Here is a 24575-nt window from a genome sequence, read left to right as displayed (position 1 = left end):
GCACAGTGGTTCATGCCTGTCCCACCACTCGGGAAGGCAGAGGTAGATGGATCTCTATGAATCTGAGGCAAGCCTTGTCTATGAAGCGAGTGAAGGAGAGCTAAGGCAACACAGAAAAACACTGTTCCTAAAAAAACAAATGAAAACAAAAACAAAAAAGAAAGAAATGATTGTATATGATTGTATGAAGGTGTTTTACTGATAGATCTCCCGTGCTGTCAGTCTTCCCCTTCATGGAAGGCAAGACAAGAAGCGCCAAGGGTCTGCACTACAAAGACGTTTATCTGAAAAAAAATGAAGGTAAACAAAATGGGTTAGCCACCTCCTCAACAGCAGGCTAGCTTTCACACGTTGCTGCCAAAGAGGTGTCAGAGATAATCTTTGAAATGTTGATTCTGTATGAAAGGAAAATGACTATGCTATGAATAACACAAGAGGTCAGGAGGAAGTTTTAACTTGAAAAGCCTAGAGAGGTCTTCCAGTAATTAGCTCCTGACCATCTTCAGCTGGTTGATTGAAAAGCTCTCACTACTTTCCCTGCAAAATGTACTGACTATGCGCTGTATGATTGTTAGATTTTCTTTTTCAAACTTAATTTTGCTAGTTGTACTTCATATCATAGCAATAAAACTTATCATCTATATATTTGAGCCAAGAAATATTACAGTAAAGAAATATATAATTCTGTGAACGCTTACTTTAGTGGCAAAGAAAACTATAAAGATAAAATGTATTGATAAAGATTTGACTTAAATGCTGGTAGCATGACCTTTAAAAACTGCTGGTAAATCTCATGAAATAATGATTTTTACAGTCTCTCTCTTAAATAGAGTTGAAATAAAAAAAATCCCCAACAATGAGTCAGGGATATGATTTAGATACAACAGAAATCCCTGAGGTCTAGTGAATACATCTATCCACAACAAAACAATGGCCTGGCTCTACAAATAGATGGAAAATAAATGCAAGTTTGCGTTTTGGGTTTAGATGAAATGGCAAGGACTCCTAGGTTCAGCCATGGTTAAGTGACAAGTGTTATCTTTTTCCTTGTATCATAATTAACAATAAAAGTGAATAAAACATTCTTAATGGTTTTCAGTTGCGGGAAAACCAAATTAAACTGTTTCTTTTTTTTATTTTTACATTTTTTTTTCATTATTAACTACACTTTATTTCCTTTGTATCCCCCCTGTGGTTCCCTCCCTCCTCCCATCCCAATCCTTCCCTTCCTCCACCCTCTGCATGCATGCCCCTCCCCAAGTCCACTGATAGGGAAGGACTTCTTTTCCTTCCTTCTGATCCTAGTCAATTGGGTCTCATCAGGAGTGGCTGCATTGTCTTCTTCTGTGGCCTGGTAATGCTGCTTCCCTCTCAGGGGGAGGTAATTAAAGAGCAGGCCAATTAGTTCATGTCAGAGACAGTCCCTGTTCCTATTACAATGGAACCCACTTGGATACTGAACTGCTATGGGCTACATCTGTGCAGGGGTCTTAGGTTATCTCCATGCATAGTCCTTGGTTGGAGTATCAGTCTCAGGAAAGACCCCTGTGCTCAGATTTTTTGGTTCTGTTGCTCTCCTTGTGGAGTTCCTATCCTCTCCAGATCTTACTGTTTCCCACTTCTTTCATAAGATTCCCTGCACTCTGCCCAAAGGTTGGCCATAAGTCTTATCATCTGCATTGATAGTCTGCAGGGCGTAGCCTTTCAGAGGTCCTCTGTGTCAGGCTCCTGACTTTAAACTGATTCTTGAGGTAAAATAAGACCATGAGCTTATCTCCTCTTATCTTCTGTCAAGATACTGCTAAGGTACAAATAAAGAGCAGTTTCAAAGGATGAAAGACACATCAATGCCCCTGTTCTCCCATCACATATACTAGGTTCTACGGTACCACTGTACCTTGCATACCATATTAACATGCATATAGTTCTATAAGAATAAATTATTTTCCTGCTCAGTAGCTATAGTCAATGACACTAAGGCATAATCACAGGTCTTAATACCAATATATCTGATGCAAAACCTTAATTGTAAGCATTAGGAAGCTCATAAATATGATCAGGCTATAAGATATCAAAGCTGAGTGCCATCATTTTGTAGTACTGATCAAAGTTCAAAATTATGCTATTCTCACTTGCATTAGTCACAGTACATTCTTACAGCATTTACACAATGCCTTTCAAGTTCAGTTTCTTTTTTTTAATCTGGAACATGGATATTAAGAGCTGATGATTATGTCTTATTGTTTGGATTCCATCAATAGTGCTATTTTCATTATACTCCTCATAGTGAAAATAATGACCTTTAGCAATGAGATACTCATAGCAGGTGTGTGTTAAAAATTAGACCATCTTGATTGATCCTTTCAATTCACTACTTAGCATGTAATGGTTCCAGCCAGTATCCACGGAAGAACAAACAACCTCTCAGAAGGTGCCAAGTCTAATCTCAAGTGTTTAACTGGAATTTACATTCTGGTTCATGCCTTATATTTGTTGAGCAATCAATCTACTTTATAATGAGACTGTAGCACTTTCACAAAGATCATCAGTTTTTTTAAAAATATAAAGATTAATGACTCTATAGCAATGTGATGAACTATTCTTCTTCAGAAAAAAAAAAGGTGAGCAGACAGACAAACAGATATATAGAACAACAATAAGCAGAAGGAGAATTACTGGGATGCCCCCCTTTTAATCTTTGGTTTTGATTAAACTTCACAAACTAAAAATGCCTGTCAACCCCACAAAAGGTCACCTAAAAGGCAAAAATCTATTATATAAATACGAAAATATAACCAATAAAATATATGCTGATTATTAAATTAATGTTGCTAAATAAAAGAAAGAAGTCTGAAGGAATGGGACCGCAAACAGAGCAGTGTGGACACTTGGACTTGTGCTGTTAGTCCCTAGTCTCTGCAGACACTGTTGGTCCCTATCCCCACAACTGCGAACAACTACTGAACATGTCTGAACGAGCCACACCCACACACATACAAGTAAAGCTGCGTCTCCCTTTCCTGCTGGCCAAAAGAAAATGCTCCAGCAAACAGCAAAGAAGCTGTACTTTAGAAAGCCATTAAAACTTACCTCCTGGTTGAGCCAGTAAAATACAAACAATTCTGAGGACAGTGGAATGCCTGTATATTAAACCAATTCCAAATACATTTTCCTAATCTAATTAATGATATTTCTTCAATTGAGGTAATATGTGTGTGTACATGTATGTGTAGTACCTCAATCTGTATATATGTATATATGATGAAACTAAAAAATTTAAGTATACTGTTTGGTAATTAAATGTGTTTTCCTGTATCATTAGATGGTAAACACCATTAAGAACTCCCATCCTCCCAGCCTATCTTACTAAGTCCTCTTGCAGACAATTGCTCTATCTAGGCAGCAATGTACTGATTTTATCATTGCCCTCCATGAAGCAAAAGGACACAGAGTTTTTGCTCTCTGTCCTTTCCTCATTCAACATGTCTGAAAGATTCACAGCTCATATACCCGCAGGTCTCCATAAGTCACTCCAATTGTGCTGAGTAACATTGTATTTTATGAGAATAATAAAATCTGTTTATCCATTTAAAAGTGGATGGGAATTTGAACAGTTTTCAGCTTGGGACTATAATATAAAACATGGTGTTATGTAAGTCTCATAAAGTTGTATTTGTGTGTGCGTGTGTGTGAACTTACGAGAAACCATTACACTCTTTTCCACTGATTATACTATTTGACATTTGCACATGCAGTGCATCAAAATTACAGCCATCCCTATCTTCACGAACACCAGTAATTCTTAGGATTTTTAATATTAGATAAGATTGTAAAAATAAATTAGTACTTCTAACTCTTAGGCAAGATTATCACTATTTAAACAATTTTTAGTTTACAAAACTATTAATCACCAGAATTGTACTGGATAGGCAATATAAATATATATTGTGTACATATTCAATAAAAAACCATCATTATACTTATATATGTCAAATTATAAGAACAGGAAATATGTACTGATTTTATATTTTATGAAATTAATATCTATATATTGAAAACATAGTCTGTAAAAAAGAAGGTGCTAGATCATAAAAATATGGGTTTTTATTTTACTTCATTTTTTATTTATTCAATTACTTATAACTCAGACTATTTTAAAAACAGCACAATTCATAGTTTTATCTCACCTTTTTTTCTCATTATACTTTAAGGTTAGGAAATTTGTTTTTTTGAAAACGTAAATGAATTGTGATTATTAAAACCTTTCTTGTTAGATACTTAAATTCTCTTAATGGGTAGCTTTTACAACCAGTTTTATGGTGACAATCCATATGTGATGTCACCCTTTGCCACTTGCTGCCAAGTTCTTTCCAATAGCTTTAAAAATATGACATTTACTGGTGTATGAAAATGTGATGCAACACTAATATATATTTATAGAAAGATGTGAATATCCAGCTGGGGGCCTCTGGGCCCTGTGTCCAAAGTGCATGGGGTTTTCAGCAACAGGGATTTATCTTCCGCCTCTGGAGGGCAACCAAGGGCAGCAACAATAACCTATAACCTGCTGGTAGTCTCTTAGACAAGTCTGACCAACAACTTAAATGAAGAATTCTCTGCCTGGTGTTGAGTTTTTGTTAGACAGTCTATGGTTCATGGGAATTTTCATTTTAAGCATAAATATATACTTATTTACCAACTTTCATGTGTTATATGTATTTTTACATATAATAAAACTGTAGACATACATATATACATACATATAACTGAAGACAGTTAACAGTATGATTCCTTATAAATTTTTCAGACATCCTTACCGTTATTTTATTGTGATTGCAAAAGGACATTGTTACATATTTTCATCCCAAAGTCTGCCTTTTATTCTATGCCAGTGATTGCTCTAGTTAGCTTGAACTGATGTGGGAAATAACTATTCTTCCTCATCAGCCTGGATACATCCACAAATTTCTTGATATTTGTTCATGTAGTTCACACTGACATAAAATCCAGCAGTTTTACATTTTTAAAAAAAAAATCATTCCTTTAAGACATATTTTCTCTCCAACACCAAAATTATACTTGCCTATGAAACCTAATTTTTAGGCTCTTCCTCCCATTTCTAGAATACATTTGCCTGGCCCCACCCTTCTCCAGTGCCACACCCCTTCCTGTGCCCTCTCACTCTATATTATCAGTAAAGGTCAAGGTGACACTTGGTAGACATAATCAACTCCCATAGCAGCAACTTTACAACCAGTCAGATAATTCAATTGGGAAAAGAAAATCTGTTAGAATGCCCAATGATGAGGAATACCAACTTTTAAATATTTCATTCATAGGCCTTACTGAAAGACTATTTTATATTGTTCCTTCTGTGAAAACTTTTCTGAGACTTTTTTTTTCATCAATTGATATCATGTTTGTAATGCTAGTAAATCACATGTCAGCTTGTATCCTACAATTATGTCCTTTGTCAGTCTCCATACAAGGTAATGGTTTAGCTTTGTATAGCTAGAAGACTAGTCATTGAGGGAAGGAAAGAAGGGAGGGAGAGATTGGAGAAGATAAGAAGGAAGGGAAGGAAGAAAAAGGAAGGTAGATCTCAAATATGATATTATGACACTGCCCCTCGTTTTTAACGTATATGATTATCAGTGTTTGCTCTGAAACTTTAACAAGTGTGGGGGGAGGAGGAGTTTCTGATTAAAGACAGTGAACTTTTAGATAGACTAAACTTATCTTGCCAAGAAAAATCCACAATCTCAGTACAGCAGCTTAGAAAGCAACTCAGGTCCTTTGGAGCAGGTTTACTTACTGGACACATTCCCCAGTGTGGAACCAGCTGCATAGTGTTATGTTTGTAAATGGACACCTCCTTCAAAGAGAAGAAATGTCTTAAAATTCTTAGAACAGTTTCTTCTGACCTGGCTCCAGAAGACCTAAGACTCTCTACCATGTAAGTATAGACATGTGAACACAAGTCATGAAATGAAAAGCAATGAGCATCTAACCACACACCAGCTATGACATCAGCTCTATAAAAGTGAAAATCAAAGATGCTACATCACCTTAAAAAAGGAGGCTAGAGGAAAATCCCACAACTTAGTTTTTGTTGAAATGTTAAGGCTTCACTGATATTGAAACAGAAATTTTGTAGTCATGACCTTCTTCTCCCAAACAATGGAATTTGGAATTCACCATCCTCGAGAGAAGAAATTAGGAGTCTAAATAGGAAAGTCATGCTTCTGTAGAGGCAGCTGGAAAGCAACTGCCATACACAGTCTGACTAGTGTAGTTCCAGAGGGTGGAGGTATAACATTGGGGTAAACGCTCTCTAAAAGTCTAGCTTTCTTCTTCCAGCACCATTAGTTCAGCCGTGGTACCCCTGTGATCAGAGAAACCTCATTTTTCACCGTTAATTTTGTTCAGTAAGGCCACAACTCATCAAGACTGTTATTCATACTCAGCAGAGGCTGGTATTAATGGTGCATGATATACACAATTTCTAGACATGTAGTCATGAGATTAACAAATACAAGGGAAAATAATGTATAGCAGAAATAATGCACAGCATAAAATAATGTAGATTGATGTTTGAAGTGCCTTCCCTTTTCCAGATCTAGTTTAATGATAGTCTTTAAAGTTTTAGTCAGGGAAAGAGTCTTCTAAAAGGGGAGTTATATATATTATGAGCATTTGTCCATTCTTATGGCCTCTCTAAGACCAAGAATGATGACTAGTATAGTCATATAGTTAATGAAAATTGCCTGCTTATTTAAATGATTGACTCATGTTCTCCTTGTGCTTCTAGAGTAAATGCCTTCTGTTTTTCTAAACTAGAGGCACCATGCTTGAAGTAGAATGTGTTAGAGGATATATTGCTTTAGATGTGAGGTTTTGAAGAAAAACATGTAGTTATTTTTAAAGCAGATCATTTCTAAACTATAAACTTAAGACTAAAATGGCTTACGTTTTTAAAGATTTATAAAGTGATTATTTCTTAAACCCACACACCTATGAATACTCGATTTTTGACAAAGAAGCCAAAACCATTCAATGGAAAAAAGACAGCATCTTCAACAAATGGTGCTGGTCCAACTGGATGTACACATAAATAAATCAAAATGTCTTGACATAAACACATAATAAGTAAAACTGTCTTCTTAAGAAAAAAATTCCTTCAAATGATTGAAAATAGCTTTAGAATTTTTTGCAAGAAAACAAGCTTTGACTACAAACTTACTACATTACATTGTTCCTTCTGAGTTACTTCATTGCTCCTGGAGAGTGTGAAGGTTAAGGCTAATCTGAATGGGAACAGACAAACCCATCTGGCAACCAACAGCCTTGTTTTCCATCCAGGCATTAAACTGTTGCAGTTCAATGATATGGAAAGAATATTTATGTGACTTTATCACTCATCATGGGATGCAATATATTTATCATTTAAACACCAATGTTCTTTCTTTAAACTATATTTGCTTTTTAAATCTGAACTGTGTTTTCTCTGTCTTTGATTCCTTTCCATTTACTCTTTCCACATTCTTTACTTACTAAGAGACATGATATAACTTCAAAGGGAACAGTGTCCTAAGCAAAGGGTAGATTTTGCTGAGTTTATTTTGTGCAAGGAAGTTATCTGTTTGTCCATCTCTAGGTCTAGTTCACTGTACCAAATGATACAGTAAAACTGAATAGAAAGGCACATCAGAGAAAGTTCTAAAATAAAATAATTATATGTCTACATATGAAAGACACACCTACATAACTCACACGTTTTTACAGCTGGTAAGTGAGCTAAAGCCATGCTCAAGGCTCCCAGCACTAGCTCCTCCCAGTGGGAATGTCCTCCTGTGCTGGCTGATGACAGGGAATGGGAATAACAGCTGGTTTTACTTTCTTGATAAGAAATTGTTAAGAGAGTTGTGTGAACCTTGGAGCAGCATCTGTTGGGGCTGAGATTTGCTTTTTAGGATACATGTCTTCCAAATGGCTGCTTTACATCTACAGCTCTACCACACTGAACACACCAATCTCCTCCAAATGACCACTTTTCAATGCCTAGGCCATTTTCTTCCTTTTAACTTTACTATTCCAAAGCATCATGTCAGTGTGTGTGTGTGTGTGTGTGTGTGTGTGTGTGTGTGTGTGTGTGAGTGAGTGTAAGTATGTGCCCTGAACACTATTGTCTAGCTAGATTTATTTTTACATAATGTAGATGAGGCAGGTGAGATTGGACCAGGTGAGGAAGGACTCTATGTTAGCATCCCCTTTTCTGTAGCACCATCTAGGTGGTGTCACTCTCCCTAGAGACCCTATCATTCTGGTTATCCACTAGGGACTGTCACTACAGTAAGAAATAAGCCACTTCCACTCCATGTTTAAGTCATGACTGTGCAACCTTTCCTGTAGGATTTCAAATTTGACTCCTTCAGATTCCACCTTCTAGGTTTTATTTGTTCAATAACACTGGCTCTTTTTCCCTGAGGCCTGACAAGGGGAAATGGTGCCTTCAGTCCTTTGGTTGAAAGCTTCTTAAAAAGGCAGAGTACCTTGTCATGGAACAAATCATGAAAACACTTCAACATATGTATCAGTGTCTGCAAGAAAGCATTGAGTCACTCTACATATACATTAAGACTAAAATGGCTTACGTTTTTAAAGATTTATAAAGTGATTATTTCTTAAACCCACACACCTATGAATACTCGATTTTTGACAAAGAAGCCAAAACCATTCAATGGAAAAAAGACAGCATCTTCAACAAATGGTGCTGGTCCAACTGGATGTACACATGCAGAAAATGAAAATAGATCTATATTTATCACCCTGCAATAACTAAAGTCCAAGTGGATCAAAGACCTCAACATAAAACCAGATACTCTAAATCGGTTAGAAGAAAAAGTGGGGAACAGCCTAGAACTCATTGGCACAGGAGACAACTTCCTAAACAGAACACCAACAGCACAGGCTCTAAGAGCAACAATCAATAAATGGGACCTCATGAAACTGAAAAGCTTCTGTAAAGCAAAGGACACTATCATCAAAACAAAACGACTGCCTACAGATTGGGAAAGAATCTTCACTAACCCTTTATCTGACAGAGGGCTAATATCCAGTATATACAAAGAACTAAAGAAGCTGAAAAGCAGCAAACCAAGTAATCCAATTAAAAAATGGGGAACAGAGCTAAACAGAGAATTCTCTGTAGAGGAATATCGAATGGCAGAGAAACACTTAAAGAAATGCTCAACCTTATTAGCAATCAGGGAAATGCAAATCAAAATGACCCTGAGATATCACCTTACACCCATCAGAATGGCCAAGATGAAAAACTCAAGGGACAACACATGCTGGAGAGGTTGTGGAGAAAGGAGAACCCTCCTCCACTGCTGGTGGGAATGTAAACTGGTACAACCACTCTGGAAATGTATCTGGCGCTTTCTAAGACAATTAGGAATAGTGCTTCCTCAAGACCCAGATATACCACTGCTAGGTATATACCCAAACTTTGCTCAAGTACACAAAAGGGATACTTGCTCAACCATGTTTATAGCAGCTTTATTTGTAATAGCCAGAACCTGGAAACAACCCAGATGTCCATCAACGGAAGAATGGGTACAGAAATTGTGGTATTTTTACACAATGGAATACTACTCAGCAATCAAAAAGGAGGAAATCATGAAATTTGCAGGCAAATGGTGGGATCTAGAAAAGATCATTCTGAGTGAAATATCCCAGAAGGAGAAAGACAAACACGGTATATTCTCACTTATATAAACCTATAAGATATGATAAACATAATGAAATCTATACACGTAAAAAAGATAATCAAGAGAGTGGACATGGGGTAAGATGATCAATCCTCGTTTAGAAAGACAGATGGGATGTGCATTGAACGTATGACATGAGTCTACTGAGTGCATCTGAAAGACTCTAACTAGCAGTGCTGTCAAAGCAAAGACTCATGACCAAACCTTTGGCAGAGTACAGGGAATCATAAGAAAGAAGGGGAGTTAGTCTGATGGGGAAAGGATAGGAGCTCCACAAGGACCAAATATATCTGGGTACAGGGTCTTTTCTGAGACTGACATGTAACCAAGGACCATGTATGGATATAACCTAGAACCTCCGCTCAGATGTAGCCTGTGGTAGCTCAGTAACCAATTGGTTTCCCAAAGTGAGAGGAACAAGGACTATTTCTAACAGGAACTCAATGACTGGCTCTTTGGCCTCCTCACCCCCCAAGGGAGGAGCAGTCCTGTTAGGCCACAGAGGAGGGCTTTGCAGCCAGTCCTGAAAATACCTGATAAAACAGGATCAGATGAATGGGGAGGAGGTCCCCCCCTATCAGTGGACTTGGAAAGGGGCACGGTGGAGATGAGGGAGGGAGGGACGGGGAGGGAATGAGGGAGCGGGATACAGCTGGGATACAGAGTTAATAAAATGTAACTGATAAGAAAAAAATAAAATTCAAAAAAATGATTATTTCTCTGGACATTTTGGATCAAATCTTAAGATACGTACAGTATCCGTTTACTATAAATACCGACTCCATTGCAGTAGATAGTAGATTACAGTTGCTCACTCTGTGACAATGAAGAAGTTAAGACTCAAGTAACAAAAGAATCATCATCATACATTTTGTCATTTGCCCAGTCACCTGCCTTCTGTAATTTTTTTGTGCACTGTGACAGAAAATAACCAGCATTGGTAGCCAAATTTACTTTTATAATTGCTTACTTCTATAGGTGATGTCTCATGAATATCAGAACACCATCCTGCTTTGATCTCTGGTTTTCAGGGGAGAAGGGAGGCTCCTCCCTCTGTGCCCATGACTAAGTCTATCTGTGTGAAAACTGACTTTGGTTGCCTAGGCAATCATTGGCTTATAGCTGTTTGTTCCCCGCTATACTTGAAGCCATAATTTCTGCCCGCTTTTATGATTCATTATCTTCAGAGACACAGAGTGACATGCATAAAAAGAAGTTATCACCTGAAACATTTCTAAGAATCTTCAAGTGAAGAAAACAGTATCAGTTCAGTGACTCAGAAAATTAGTCATTTGCTTAAGCAGTCATTCTGACCAGTTTTGTGGGCTCTTTAAAAATTAAAAAAAACAAAATACATCAAATTTTCTTAAAATTGCATACCTAATACATCCTCATTGTAAAAAGTCAAAAAAATTGGGTAGTGAGATGTCTCAGGGATTAAAAACCCTTGGTCGAGTCTTTTACCATCGTTCTGCCCTCAAGACCCACACAGTGGAAGGAAAGGGCACATTCTCACAGGTTACTTTCTGACCTCCATATGTCCTTCCCCCACCATATACAATAAAGAAAAAGTTTAATATTTTTAATCTGTAAGTATATAAACTGTGACTGTCTTCTCCTTTTCCTCAGAGATTACTCATTTTAGAAGCTTAGTGTCCTTAGTTTCATTTTTAATTATGTTTTTGAAGTCTTACAAACTTATAAAACGCCCCACTTCTATAATATGACCCATTAGAATGTGGAATAATTTCATATTCCTCTATACTTTTATTTCTAATTATACATTCTCACTCAGACAATTATATTGTTTGGATTATTATTTATGTGGGATCAGTTAACATGTCCAGTTACTATTTTGTTGTATATCTTGTTATGTTACATCCATTACTCATCAAGAGATACTGAGTTGCTTTTCATATATTACTTTCAATATTGTTTTTTATATGAAAATATATTGTTGACCTATGAGGACTCTTGTCATTGCCTTTATGTTACATAAAGTATGAGTACTATTACAATTAAACTATAAGAGCTTAACTTCAGTCAACTAAACTGTCAATTTTAACAGTCTAAAGATATCTGTCAATCATCCACCCTAGCTATTACAATTGAACTAGCAAAACATTTGCAAGGAAAAGATTCCAATAGGAATAGATTACCATTAAGGGTAATAAGAAAGAATGAGAGCCAGGATCCTCTGAATTGTGAGTTAGGAAGGCATCATCTGATAGAATGCCATTTCCCAACCTATAGGCAGAGACCCTTTCTGGGGATCCTTTCACAGGGGTCCCCTAAGACCATTGGAAACACAGATATTTATATTACAATTCATATGTCACAAAATTATGGTTATGAAGTAGTAACAAAAATGATTTTATGGTTGGGATCACCACAACATGAGAAACTGTATTAAAGGGTCACAGCACTAGGAAGGCTGAGAACCGCTGTGCTAGAGGAACAGTTACACAGACTTGAGCATAAAAGAGGCAGGCCAATTCTTAAAGAGAACACAGGGATTGAAGAAAAAGTTGGATGAGAAGGTAAAGTCAAAGAACAGATGTGTTTCTAAAGGTGGAGGGTAGTGTGGCAGTTGTGGAGCGAGATAAGAAAATAGAAATGGGACTTTGGGTAGGACTCGAGATTACTGTTTACGCATGTAAAATCTGAGAAGTATTATAAATCTAAGGAAGAAACCCACTAGCAAACACACAGGTGACTCTAAGATCCATGACTGAAGATGAGGACTTAGCAGATATAAGCATCAAAATGACAGTAAGTCTTCAGGACTTGAGATAGAAAAGTGGGAAAGGCTTGTTGGAATATGCACATAGGAAATGTTACAGTTAAGCACTAAATGGGCTCTTCAAAAAACAGTATTAAGCTGACTTTTGCAAATGGAAAGACTAAAAGTAATGTTTCTTTAAATTTGTAATCAGAATCGTTTTAGACATCTCTGAGTTCCTTCTAAGGAACACCATTGCTGAATTAGTACACAAGGGAAAAATTTCATGTATGAATGTCCCTAATAACATCAAAAGTGTGAGGGGGTGCGGAGCTCAGGCATTTGGGGAAGCTGAGGCATTTATGTTTGAGGTTGTGGCACACTGAGTCAGAGAAGTCTAGAGAAAAGCAGAGACACTGTATTTGATGTACTCGTAGGGGCAAGGCAATTGAGATGCTTGTTAAAAAAAAAAATGGACACCTGGGGTCAGAGAGCCACTTCAAACAAACTTTGGACTGCCTCATCTCAGATGTGGCTGCCTTCTAACAGTCTGCACACCCCTGGTCTTCTCTAGCCTCGGCCTCAGTGCCAGCCTGGTTGGCTTATTTTCATTTGCTTTAAAGTATATGTTTCATTTCACATATTCAAAAGACAAAAATTTAGGAATGCACAGACGTCAATTAGGATGATGACATGTAAAATACAAAGACCCAATTTGAGGTAAGCTGGTTTGCAGAAATGTTGAAAGTTTACAAATGCATGACCTCACAGAAACGAAAGTAAACAGACCTCAACTAATTTTCACCTCATAATTTATCTTACATCATCCAACTGGTTCTTGAAAAACCACTTTGAAGGTTAAGAAATAGTTCAGCACTATACATCACAGAAATTCCATCTCCATTTTGCTTTCAGATCTCTTTAAAGCACTTTTTTTTGGGCAATGACTAAGAAAAAGAAAAACTGACTTTACACAGATATTCTAAGGAACACACACAAAAATGCACCCAGAAATCAGTTTTGTTTTGAAAACTTAAAAAAAAAAAAAAACATGCCAGGGGTTTTCCAAGCAAGTAGCTGAAAATGCTTGACTTAGAAAAAAGCCTTTACACATTGAGAACAAGTTGAGTGTCTTGATTCACACAGAAGCAATTTTGGCAAATAATCAACTTCAAAGATTGCTTAAATATATCATTTATAATAGCATACACAACAATATGGAACTGATCAACCCTGACAAAATCCCAAGTTGTAGCATATAAAAATTAAATAGTTATTTTCTTAATTGACATTTTTTGCTTTATTCTATTAGAAAATGTAATAAAATCAATATAAGAAGAGAAAATAAAGAATTAAACACAGAGAATTTAGTAAAAAAGCAGACAAGTAGCAATTTCCTTTAAAACACTGTTCACATGTTATAGACTATTTGGTTTACTTATATAATAATTTATATAAAATGTAATTTTCAACATCTGAAGAATCCTAGTTCAAAGATGAGGGAACAGTTCAATTACAAGTTAAAAAAACTGTAAATAAAATTAATTGTTTCATACCCGATAACATAAGTAAACTGTGAACTAAAAGGCATAACTTCAAATTCCCTCATGAAAATTGCAACGTTCATATTACAAAAATTTAATCAAGTCAGGATTGATGAAAATGGCAAAGTGTGCATTTTCCATAAATGGGTATATGAAAACTCAACAGACACAAGTGCAATGTATTTCTTCAACAGAAGAAAGAGCCAGTGCCTTTTTCCTGTCCATTAAGTGGTTATCTTGTCACTCTCTATAGGCTAAGTAAATAAATAAAATGAGAAGAAAGACAGCAAAGATTAAAAAATAAACTCATTAGGAAACAAAACAGTGATGGCAGTGATAGAATTCACACAGACCTGGGAGAAGATGGAGACCAGAGACAAAGAAAAACTTAGATGAGTGTGAAATGAGGGGAAGGGAGTGTAACTGATAAAAGTTAAGGTCATTTCACCACAAGCATCAACTACCCAGGGTTTACAGGGGCTCACAGAGACTGAGCCAACAGAAGGAGCCTGTGTGGGTCTAACAGACCTTCTTCATATGTGTTACAGCTGTAGAGTTTGGTCTTCTTGTGGGACTCCTAACAGTGGGAAGCAGTTGCCCTCTCTGACTCTTTAGCTTCCTTGGGATCCTTTTCCTCCTACTGCACTGCCTCATCCAGCCTTCAAAAGAGTGGAGCGTTATCATGTGTTCTTTGTTTGTTTGTTTGTGTTAGTTTGTTTACATGGTGGATTACATTGATGGATTTCTGTGTATTGAACCACCTGGGATGAAACTACTTGGTTATAGTGGATGATATCTTTGATGTGTTCTTGGATTTTATTGAGTATTTTTGCATCAATGTTCCTAAGGTAGATTTGCCTGAAATTCTATTTCTTTGTTGGATCTTTGTGAGATTTAGGTATCAAGGTGACTGTGGCTTCACAGAATGAGGTTCGTAATGTTCCTTGTGTTCCATGGCAGCTCAGTCTTTAAGTGGACTCCCTAGTAAGGGGAACAGGGGCTGTCTCTGACATGAACTCTGGCTGGCTCTTTGATTATCTCCCCATGAGGGGAGAGCAGCCTTAAAAGGCCATAGAGGAAGATAATGCAGACAGTCCTAATGAGACCTGATAGGCTAGGGTCAAAGGGAAGGGGAGCAGGACCTCTCCTATCAGTGGACTTGGAGAGGGGCATAGGAGGAGATGAGGGAGGAAGGGAGGGATTGGGAGGGAACAAGGATGGGGGCTACAGCTAGGATACAAAGTGAATAAATTGAAATTAAAAAACAAAACAAAAGAGTGGAGTAGCGTTGCCTAGTCTTTATGCAACTTAATATGTCATGTTTGGTTGCCCTTAGGAGGGCTGCCTTTTTCTTAAATGGAAGAGGAGTGGACTTGGGAGAAATGAGGTTGTGGGTAGGGACTGGGTAGAGAGAGGGAGGGAAAACTCAGAATGTATATATGAGAGAAGAAAAAAAAAAATAAAGGTCATTTGAGTAAGATGCACACTTCCAAAAGAGGACAGTGTTATCATTACTAAGCCAGTTGTGAAGAAAGTCCTACCTGAGGGAGGAATACACATAATACATAAAGCAAACAGAAGCAGAAGGACGCTTGGCTTCCATCTCCAATGGCAGCACCTCATCCCCTGTACGTCAAACATCCTGCAATTAATGACAGAAAGTCATAGTCAGGACAGGTACCCTTCAATAAGGCATTGGGACAAATAACGTAAAATATGGTTTCCAGCAGGAACTGAATGAAGAAGCATTTTTAGTCTTGTTTTTAAATTAAATACTTAATATATAAGGGACAGAATTCAGGGCCTGAGGAATGTAAAGCAAGTGTTCTCAGTCACATCCTTGGAAGAGACTTAAAAGATGAGTGAGGCCCACATCATCCCCTTCAAGCAAAGAGAAAGAAATTAAAGGGCCAGGGAGCTAGTAAAGTGCTTGCTAGGGAGGCCTAGAGACCCCAGTTCAGATCTCCAGGACTCATCTTAAAAGCCAGGCAGCCCCTGTAATCTCAGTGATGAGGACAGGCCAAAAAATGAGGTGGATAAGGCAGACACAGGATGCTGAACTCTGGCTTCCACAAGCACCTGCATGCACATGTATGAATACACACACACACACACACACAGAGACCACAAACACAGGCATGTACACATGCACACACACATGAACACATATATAAATTCATCAATTTTATGTGTACACTTGTACAGGACCAGTTCTGAATTCTCTATCGAATGTTCCTATATCCTCTCTCTCCTGTCTGTGTCCTGCATGAGTCAGAATCTGTCTGCCTAAAGGCTGTCTTGTGAATCTATTCGTTTCTGTGGCTGCCTCTATCCCTGTATATGTCTGTTTTAGTCTGTGTCTCTGTGTGTGTTCTCAGATCTATGTGTGTATGTGTGTGTGCTGTGTCTGTGTGTCTAAGTATAAATGGTGTCTACCCCTACTGAACAACATAGGAAGCATCACATCGGGAAGGAATGAGATGCCTGTGTTTGTGCTCTCTCTCTCTCTCTCTCTCTCTCTCTCTCTCTCTCTCTGTGTGTGTGTGTGTGTGTGTGTGTGTGTGTGTGTATTCATACATGTGCATATATGTAAAGGATAAGTCTTATGTGACCTCAAGGTTTGTTAGTAACTCTGCCTGTGAGGTCCAGCAAAAGTGCCAGTAAATGACTAAGTAATGTCCGATGCAGGTGAAATTGTTCAGTCCTTGTGTATAGCAGTGCTATCTTTTCCCATTTTAAAATTATGATTATTTATTGCATGTTTGTGTATGCCTGCACACGTGTGCATGTAGAAGTCAAAGGACAACTTCTGGGAGTTGGTTTTCAACTTTCATTATCTGTGTTCCAAGTATCAAACTCTTGGTCATCAGACTTGGTATCAAGTGTCTTTACCTGGTTAGAAATCCATTTTGCTGGACCAGCAATGTCATATCTATATTTAAAAATGTATTTACTAAATACTTAGAAAGGATTCCATGTTATCATGGCTTGCAACAGATTTTATTGAATCCGCATCATTAAAAAAAAAAAAAAAAAAAAGCAAGCCTGTGAATGATGCAATAAGAACCTAAGCCATTTGTTTACAGAGGCCGTAAAAGGACTGACAGTGAGGGGAGACAAGGCAGATGTAAAGCCATGGGAAGAAATCACCTAAAGAGACAGCAAAGTGGCAATTACCACCAGAGAGTAATTTTATATACAGAAGAAAAAGATACATTCTTAAAATCTAAAGTCTGCTTTCATGGGTAAAGTGTGTAGCAATATATGGGAAACCAAGAAAACATGCAAGTGAGAAAACATACGTGAAAGGATTCCTGTACTTTCCTTAGGAATACATTTTGAATCATTATTTTTACTGTGAGAGACAATGTATCAAAGAAAACATGGGTTGTAATAAAACAGGTCTGAGTTTGGTGGTACCTTAGGCCTGTGGAATCCCAGCATTTTATTTAACCTGTTGTGCCTATGTGTCACCTGTAAAGTTAGGATCAGTAGCATACCTAGCCCATAGAGCCACTGACAGATGTCTTAAAAATAAGATGATGTCTTCAAAAGTTGGGCCTGATACCTCACAAGCATTCCACAAATAACAGCTGTTATTATAATTGCTGTCATGCCAAACATGCTATCCACTTTATAATAAAAGGAAGGCACTTAAACAATCACAGACTATTAGGCTTAATCTCTTATGCCAGTATCCATCAAATTACTTTAGAGCCACTTCTGGGGTCACCTGGGAACAAGACAAAGTAATTGATGCCTGCTGTGAATGAATACATTTCATGTAGTGCCTGAAATTCATACCATAGTCTTGTACGCCACATTCTACAAGTGCCAGCTGCAGGCAGCTGTCCATTTGGGATTTCTAAACTAACACAAGATTAAGGTCTGAAGAAGAATTATTTTGTATGGAAGACATGTCTGCATATATTTCCATCCAATATATTTGAAGCTAAAAGCAGCTACCCTTTAAGAGGAACATGTTTGAGTAAATAATAATACTGATAATAATGGATATGAACTCTGGAATGGCCAGGCATATGTGCTGTTTTTCTGTTAACCATATGATTTGGTGAACAGGAACTTTGAACTGTGAGACTTGTTGCTTTTCTGTAAGTTTGCCCCTGCCACCCTGATCAGTTAGCAGGGGGTCTCACAAAAGACTGTCTGTCACAGAGAAAAGTGGCTTGTTCAGAAGAGTAGGCTAATTTCCTATTGACGTTGTATGAATGAGGTGTTCCCCATTCATGCTGGGGATGAATTAATTGGTTGTGCTTCTAAAACAAAAGAACAATTAACTATTCAAAGAAATTTAGCGAACTTGAAATCCAAAATATGATGACTAGCTTAACATTTTCACAGAAGAAGAAACTGAGGTCCAACAAAATGAAAAGGAACAAACAGCTGGCTGCCAGCCTTTCTAAGAGTCATGTCAGCTTCCCAGCTTCTTCCTTTGTGTGGCATCGGGGTGATTCTCCTCCATCAGTATGTGAACATTGTCTCCTTTCTTAAGTGTATACATGCTCTCAAACTGGATACCAGATACTGTTTATTTTCCGTGCAACTTCTCCTTTGCTATAAAAGGTCCTATGTTTAGGGACTCTACTACTGGTCCTTGAGTTGTTTTACCAAACTTGACTGCAATCCTATCAAGCAACGGCTGCAAATGAAGAGCAGGGCTTGACACATTCCCGGACTCCATCACTTTAGGCACAAAAGGAGCCAGGACAGAGTAAGCACTTGTAACCAAACATAAACCATATGAGAAGCCAACGTTCATCCACTTTGCTGTTTACTGAAGAACAGAAACAAATAAATTGAGAATAAAAAGGGGAAGAGAAAGCACTGTGGGTCTTCTCATGGGATCACTTAGCAAAGATACATCCCTGAAATGTAAATAATAACTTTCTCAGAAGAATGGAAAATCCTGAACAGGGTTATTGTGGTCTAAACAGGGACTTCAAGTCTGTACAGTTTTGGTAATGGTCTCAGAGTTCGAGCAAAGAGAACAGAAATGTTTTTCAAAGATTTACTTTTATTTATGTATTTTTGTGTGTATATGCCAGGCTCATGTGGGTAGCCATGGCAGTCAGAAAAGACTGTGTATTGGATCCCCAGGAACTGGAGTTACAGGTGGTTATGAGCCAGCTGATGTGGATGATGGACTCAGACCCTAGTCATCTGAAAGAACAGCAAGTGCTCCAAACCATTGAGTCATCTTTCTAGACCCCAGAAACACATTTCAGAGGAAAATGAATACATAGCCTTGTATAATATACAAAGAGTATTTTTCACTATACAGACAAACTTATCATCTCACAGGTGAGAAAATAAGAGATTAAAATACTTGCTCAGTTTTCAGGATCAGTGGTAAGCTTCAAACCTTTTTTGTCCCCTGGCTTCCAATCCAGCTGTCCTTTGGGGGACCAGTTTACCTCTACTGCAACCCTATGTCAAATTGATAGGCTACAAAATACCATATGCTTGAGCACATTTTGGAAAGCTTTAGGCAAAAATGCATTCACAGTAATTATATCCAATAGACATCTCAGCACTGGTAGACATGACTTTATCCAAAAACTGAGCAAAGAGACTTTCAAAATCTACCACTTCCCATCACTTCTAGTGGTTTACCCAAAGTCACAAATTTTGAAATTAATAGAGAAATTGAATAGGATATTAGTTCTACTAATATAAATAGTCAGAATTCGACCCCTCAACCCCATCCCTACAGTGTTTCTATAAGCAAATCTTTTCATAAAGGGGTTTGGGAGCTTCAGAAAACACCTGCGTTTCTATAGGAATAAAAAGAATAGTCATTTAACATTTTCAAGCCTGCTCATAATAGCATTTCTTCTTTGAAAGCTCATGTTCCTAAGCAGCATATAAAGAAGTGCTATCCTATTCCTGATGTGAGGCCCTTCATTAAGCTGCCTTCAGCTCCACCACTAGTAAAGTCTCATTCACTGCACTGGTCTTCACAAAGCCTGCCTTATTTGAGTAAGAATATGCATGGCTGGCTCATACCATGAAGTCAACCTGAGAATTTATACAAATGTGCACACACACACACACACACACACACACACACACACACACACAGAGGTACACACAGGCACAAACACCGGTAGGCACACACACACCAGCACTGAAAAAACTGGGAGAAATAGCTGTAATTTATCAACAACCTATTTTTTTATTTTCTTCTATAGTTTTGTAAAATATTCTTAATGAAAAATTAGCCAAAGGATACATGGGATGTCATCATATTTTTTACAACTACAATAAATCTAAAATTTTTTTCCATGAAAAATAACCCCTAAGCCTTGATGCAATTTAATTTCAGAAAGTTCTGGAAAAGACAAAATTATAGGGTAAGGGTATGCAGGGAATGATCACACAAATGATCTTTGATAATTTTAAAAATATAAGACTAATGTTTATAAAATATGACTCTAGAAAAAAAAAGAATCCTAGGTTATTCTTTGTATTTTTATGATGACATTTATATCACACACACACACACACACACACACACACACACACACACACATGCTCTATTGTTTGTGTGTCTATATGAATGAGAGCACCTGCGTGTAGGTACCCCTGGAGGCCAGAAGAGGGTGCTGGACGCCCTGAAGCTTCAGTCAAAGATGATTATGAGTCACCTATCAAACCGAGGGCTAGGGACTGAAGAGTAGCAAGAGTTGCAAGGCTCTCACTGCTAGGCCATCTCTCCAGCCCCCTTTGTGTTTTTCTTTTTATTCTTTCATTTTTTTTGTAGGTTTACAATTTGTAAAACAGAAAAACCTTGAATGCACTCACAATATGCTCTGGGGCACATCAGTGCTGTCACCCATGCTGGCTGCTGACACCAGTGTTGGTGAGTGGCATTGCTTTGATCACTGTCAGCTGACGGAAGTGTCTCTCTTGGATTTCCTTTATTTGGATTGGCAGGATCAAGTCATATACATACTTTTCTGCTACAGTATAAATATTTTTCTTTCTGATTGTGTTTTTTAACCAATTCTATCATAAACATTTAAGCTTTCATTATATCTGTCTTTTAAATAATGTTGAAAGGCATTCCACAGAATTCCACTCTGAGTAAAGAGAAAGTTAAGATGATCTGCAGGTAGCCACCCTTGTTATACTGGGATTTTGGTTGGAGTTGGAACATCCTTTAAATGCCATTTCCACCAAGCCATGTACATCATAATGTCATTGAGCTTTGATAAGTTAATGATGTCATCCAACTAGGCATGAACATGGCATATATGTCTTGCCACAAATACTGCACACGCTTTCTGTTTAGTCTAAGTACTAGATAGTCTCTAGAAACTTCTACTTCTTTCATCAGAAATGAAAATTTTATATAATATATGGACAGTTAGAAACATGATTGGGCCTACAGACGCTATCATCAGTTTATTTTTAATATATAAATGAAATTTCTCTCAAATCATTATTTCCAGAAATCAGAGTGACACTTCACTTAGGCAGTAACAACTATGGGCTTCTGATATTTCTCATAAGCCAACAAACAATGGCCTCATTCACCATTCACACTGGAAAGACACAATGTCATGAAACTTATATAAGCCATAAATGGAACAGAATCTTCATGCAGCATGAGACCAACAAAAGCCAGTCTTGCTAAATCTACTGAATTTCTCAGAGCACAAAAAACTTTCAGTTGTTACAACTCCTAAATATATTCATAAAGTCTGTAACTTCAAACCATAACTTTAACAGTATACAAGTTTGTTCTCCAAAAGAAAGAGACAGACAAAACACTTAAGTATCCTGTGTATTTTTATTTACTGCAATTAAAATTTGAAAACTATAGTTTCTGTTTCCCATTTCAGCATTTTCAACAAAATAATAGAAGTATTTACTTTGGGGAGAGTTGCATTATCTCCATGTATTCTAACTTGCCCAATGGCTAAAATGGGTCAAAATAGCTCAAACCAATGCACAGAAAAGACACATAACCATCTTGAATGACACACACACGCAAAAATAAAAAAAATAAAAAAATAAAAAAAATCCAATAAAAGAATTAGGTAAAGAAATTTAAATCAAGGTTAAAAACTTTAGATGACTGCTTTCTCGTGATTCAACCTGAGAAGACATAAATTTAATCACACCGAATTCAAATGGAATAAATAATTTAATTGCATTATCAAGAAAATTTTATTATTAGCTGTTGATCAGTTTCGCATCCTTTAATTTTTAAAAGCTATTGTGTGTGTGTCTGTGTATCTGTGTGTCTGAGTGACTGTGCGTTGTACCCTTAATCCCAGGAGCTCTCAATACCAGGGAGGCTGAAAGAAAGCTGCCTAAATATCTCCTGTGAAAAGCCCGGGTATATTTGCACGAAAAATTGAAGCTGGAAACAAACTTAACATTCGTTCCAAACCTGTTGCCTACATAGGAGAAGAAGTCGTATGTTGGATGGCTGGCCGTCTCCCAAAACAAATGCTTACGAGTTATGCATTCGTCCACTCCTCTGCCATAAGCAAAACTGTAAAACTCACAGGTGTGGCATTACTTCACACGGAGTTTTAATAAAAATATGTGGTATTTATTACACTGCACAGCGCCGAGATCAGAAATGCAGAGCGGAGTGTTGTCTGGTGTGCTCTGTTCATCTCTCAACTTAAATTTGTGTTTGGGGATGCAGAGGGCGACAGAGCAGAGTAGGGGAAAAGACCCAAGACCCTAGGCGCTAACTTAAAAGAGGAAACTGAAGCAGAAGTAAGTAAGGATGGAGTAGCGGAGAGAGTAACAGTGTTCTACAACTCTTCAACAAGTTAGTGGAAGTGGGTTAAAAAGTCTCTCAAGTTGTCTGCCCGAGAATAAATAAAACAGCAGAGGGAAAAATTACACACTGTGAGAAAAAGTAACTCCTAAGTTGGCCACAAAGATAGCTGTGGCCCTTCTGAAAACCATCTTCCAGTTTGGAAGGCCAGCGGTGCGGGAGGCTGCCCTTTTACCAGGTCCCTCAGAGTCACCCCACAACTGGGATAGCAATTCCATCCAAGGAAAAGCTTGTAGCTTTTTTTTTTTTTTCCTTTGACCATCTCACCCTCTCTTCTATGCCTCCTACTAGTAATTCTACAGGAAGCCCCCATCACATTCCTTAATTACTTTTTAATCTACATAGTACATTCAGAACATTTTTCTGGGCTCTTCAAAAAAAAAAAAAAAAAAGGCGGGGGGGTGCAACTGAATAATAAAAAAAAAAAAAGTCCTTTAAATATCTAAAAGATCTACGAACGACTCCTATGGGCAAAGACGACTCCCTGGCTCAGCAGTACCTTCCCAGGTCCCAGGTGTTGTTTCAGGGAGCGCTGGCTTGGCAGCGCCAGAGCCCTGCAGGCAGCTGCACTGCCAGTTACTCCTTGTTTAATTTGAATCAAAACCACGTTTTCCCCGTACTTGAAGCCCTGCCTGCTGTTCTTCTGCTCTCCACTATCCCAAAGCGAGGTTTACCTCTCTAGGGCAGAAAACCACACACACTTGCCCAGCTCCGTTTGGCAATACCCGGTCCCGGTGCCTCAAGGAGGCACGCTGAAGCTTCTGTACTGAGGTGGGTACCTTTCAGGGAAGTGCTGAGCTAAAGGGGAGAAGAGGACCCAGATGGAGGTGCGAAGGGCTCCAAGCTGGGAGGCGACTTACATGCTAGTATTACCGCTCACAGGTCCCCAGAGACCGCAAGTTCATCCTCTAGCGCTCCTCTGTTCTGCTGCCGGTAAGCTCCACCGAGGGGGAGGGGGCGGCTAGGACCGCGCCCCGCAGTACCCTTCGTCACGCCCTTTCTGGAGAGTTCATAGGGTTTCCCGGCAGCTGCTCCTTGCCTGCGCGCGGGGCGGCGCAAGGTGGACCCCGGGCGCGCGCCGCGGCGCGGGTCCCGCGCGCAGGGGCGCGGCCAGAGTCGGCAGGTTCCGCCTGGCGGAGAACTTTCCCAGTAGTTGAAGCGCAGGGCCGGAGCTAACAGGGCGTCCTATGGGCTAGAAGGCTGCGACCCGCAGAGTGCACTGCCTGCGGCGCGGCGCAGGCCTCGGTTTCCCCCTGCGGCTCAGGTGCGGCTCCGCGAGCCCCCGGGATAGCCCCCCCGCTCTAGGCAATGGGAGGAGGAGGACAGTCCTGAAGGCGCAGCTGCCCCACCCAGGGCCGGCCAACCGAGGACTGAAGGAAAGGGAGAAGTCGCCACGCGGGGCGGGACCAGCGCGGGCGGAGGGGTTAGGAGACTGGCACAGAGCCAGGCACAGCTCAGTGGAGGGGACCCTGCTGACCCCGAGGTCACCCGCCTGCCTTGAGCGCGGAACCCCGCAGAGCCTGAGTGAAGTAGAGGAGGCCTAAATGCAAGCGCGCAAGTGGGCATGGGTGCCACCTCTTACTTTTCTCCTTCTTAGCCACTCTCTCTATTTTCTCTCTCTTTCTCAGAGAATGAGAGACAGAGCGAGAGAGGAAAGGAAGAAAGGAAAGAAAGAAAGAAAGAAAGAAAGAAAGAAAGAAAGAAAGAAAGAA

General features: G+C 38.8%; 1 protein-coding gene across 1 annotated transcript in view; it reads right to left on the bottom strand.

Moving 5' to 3' along the window:
• Window positions 1-23780, bottom strand: part of Adgrg6 (adhesion G protein-coupled receptor G6) — a 144020-nt gene extending 120240 nt beyond the window's left edge. The window contains exons 1-2 of the mRNA XM_055627730.1: window positions 23724-23780; window positions 15581-15681 (exon numbers count right to left, since the gene is read on the bottom strand). Coding sequence (XP_055483705.1) covers window positions 15581-15681; window positions 23724-23725 — 103 coding nt within the window. The 5' untranslated portion in view covers window positions 23726-23780. The remainder of the gene's footprint in view (window positions 1-15580; window positions 15682-23723) is intronic.
• Window positions 23781-24575: the final 795 nt, after the last annotated feature.

This window comes from Psammomys obesus, unplaced genomic scaffold (assembly GCF_907164565.1).
Source record: "Psammomys obesus unplaced genomic scaffold, mPsaObe1.curated_primary_1811, whole genome shotgun sequence".
Lineage (NCBI taxonomy): Eukaryota > Metazoa > Chordata > Mammalia > Rodentia > Muridae > Psammomys > Psammomys obesus.
The sequence above is the reverse complement of the archived record's forward strand: the minus strand, read 5'-3'. Positions and strand labels throughout refer to the sequence as shown.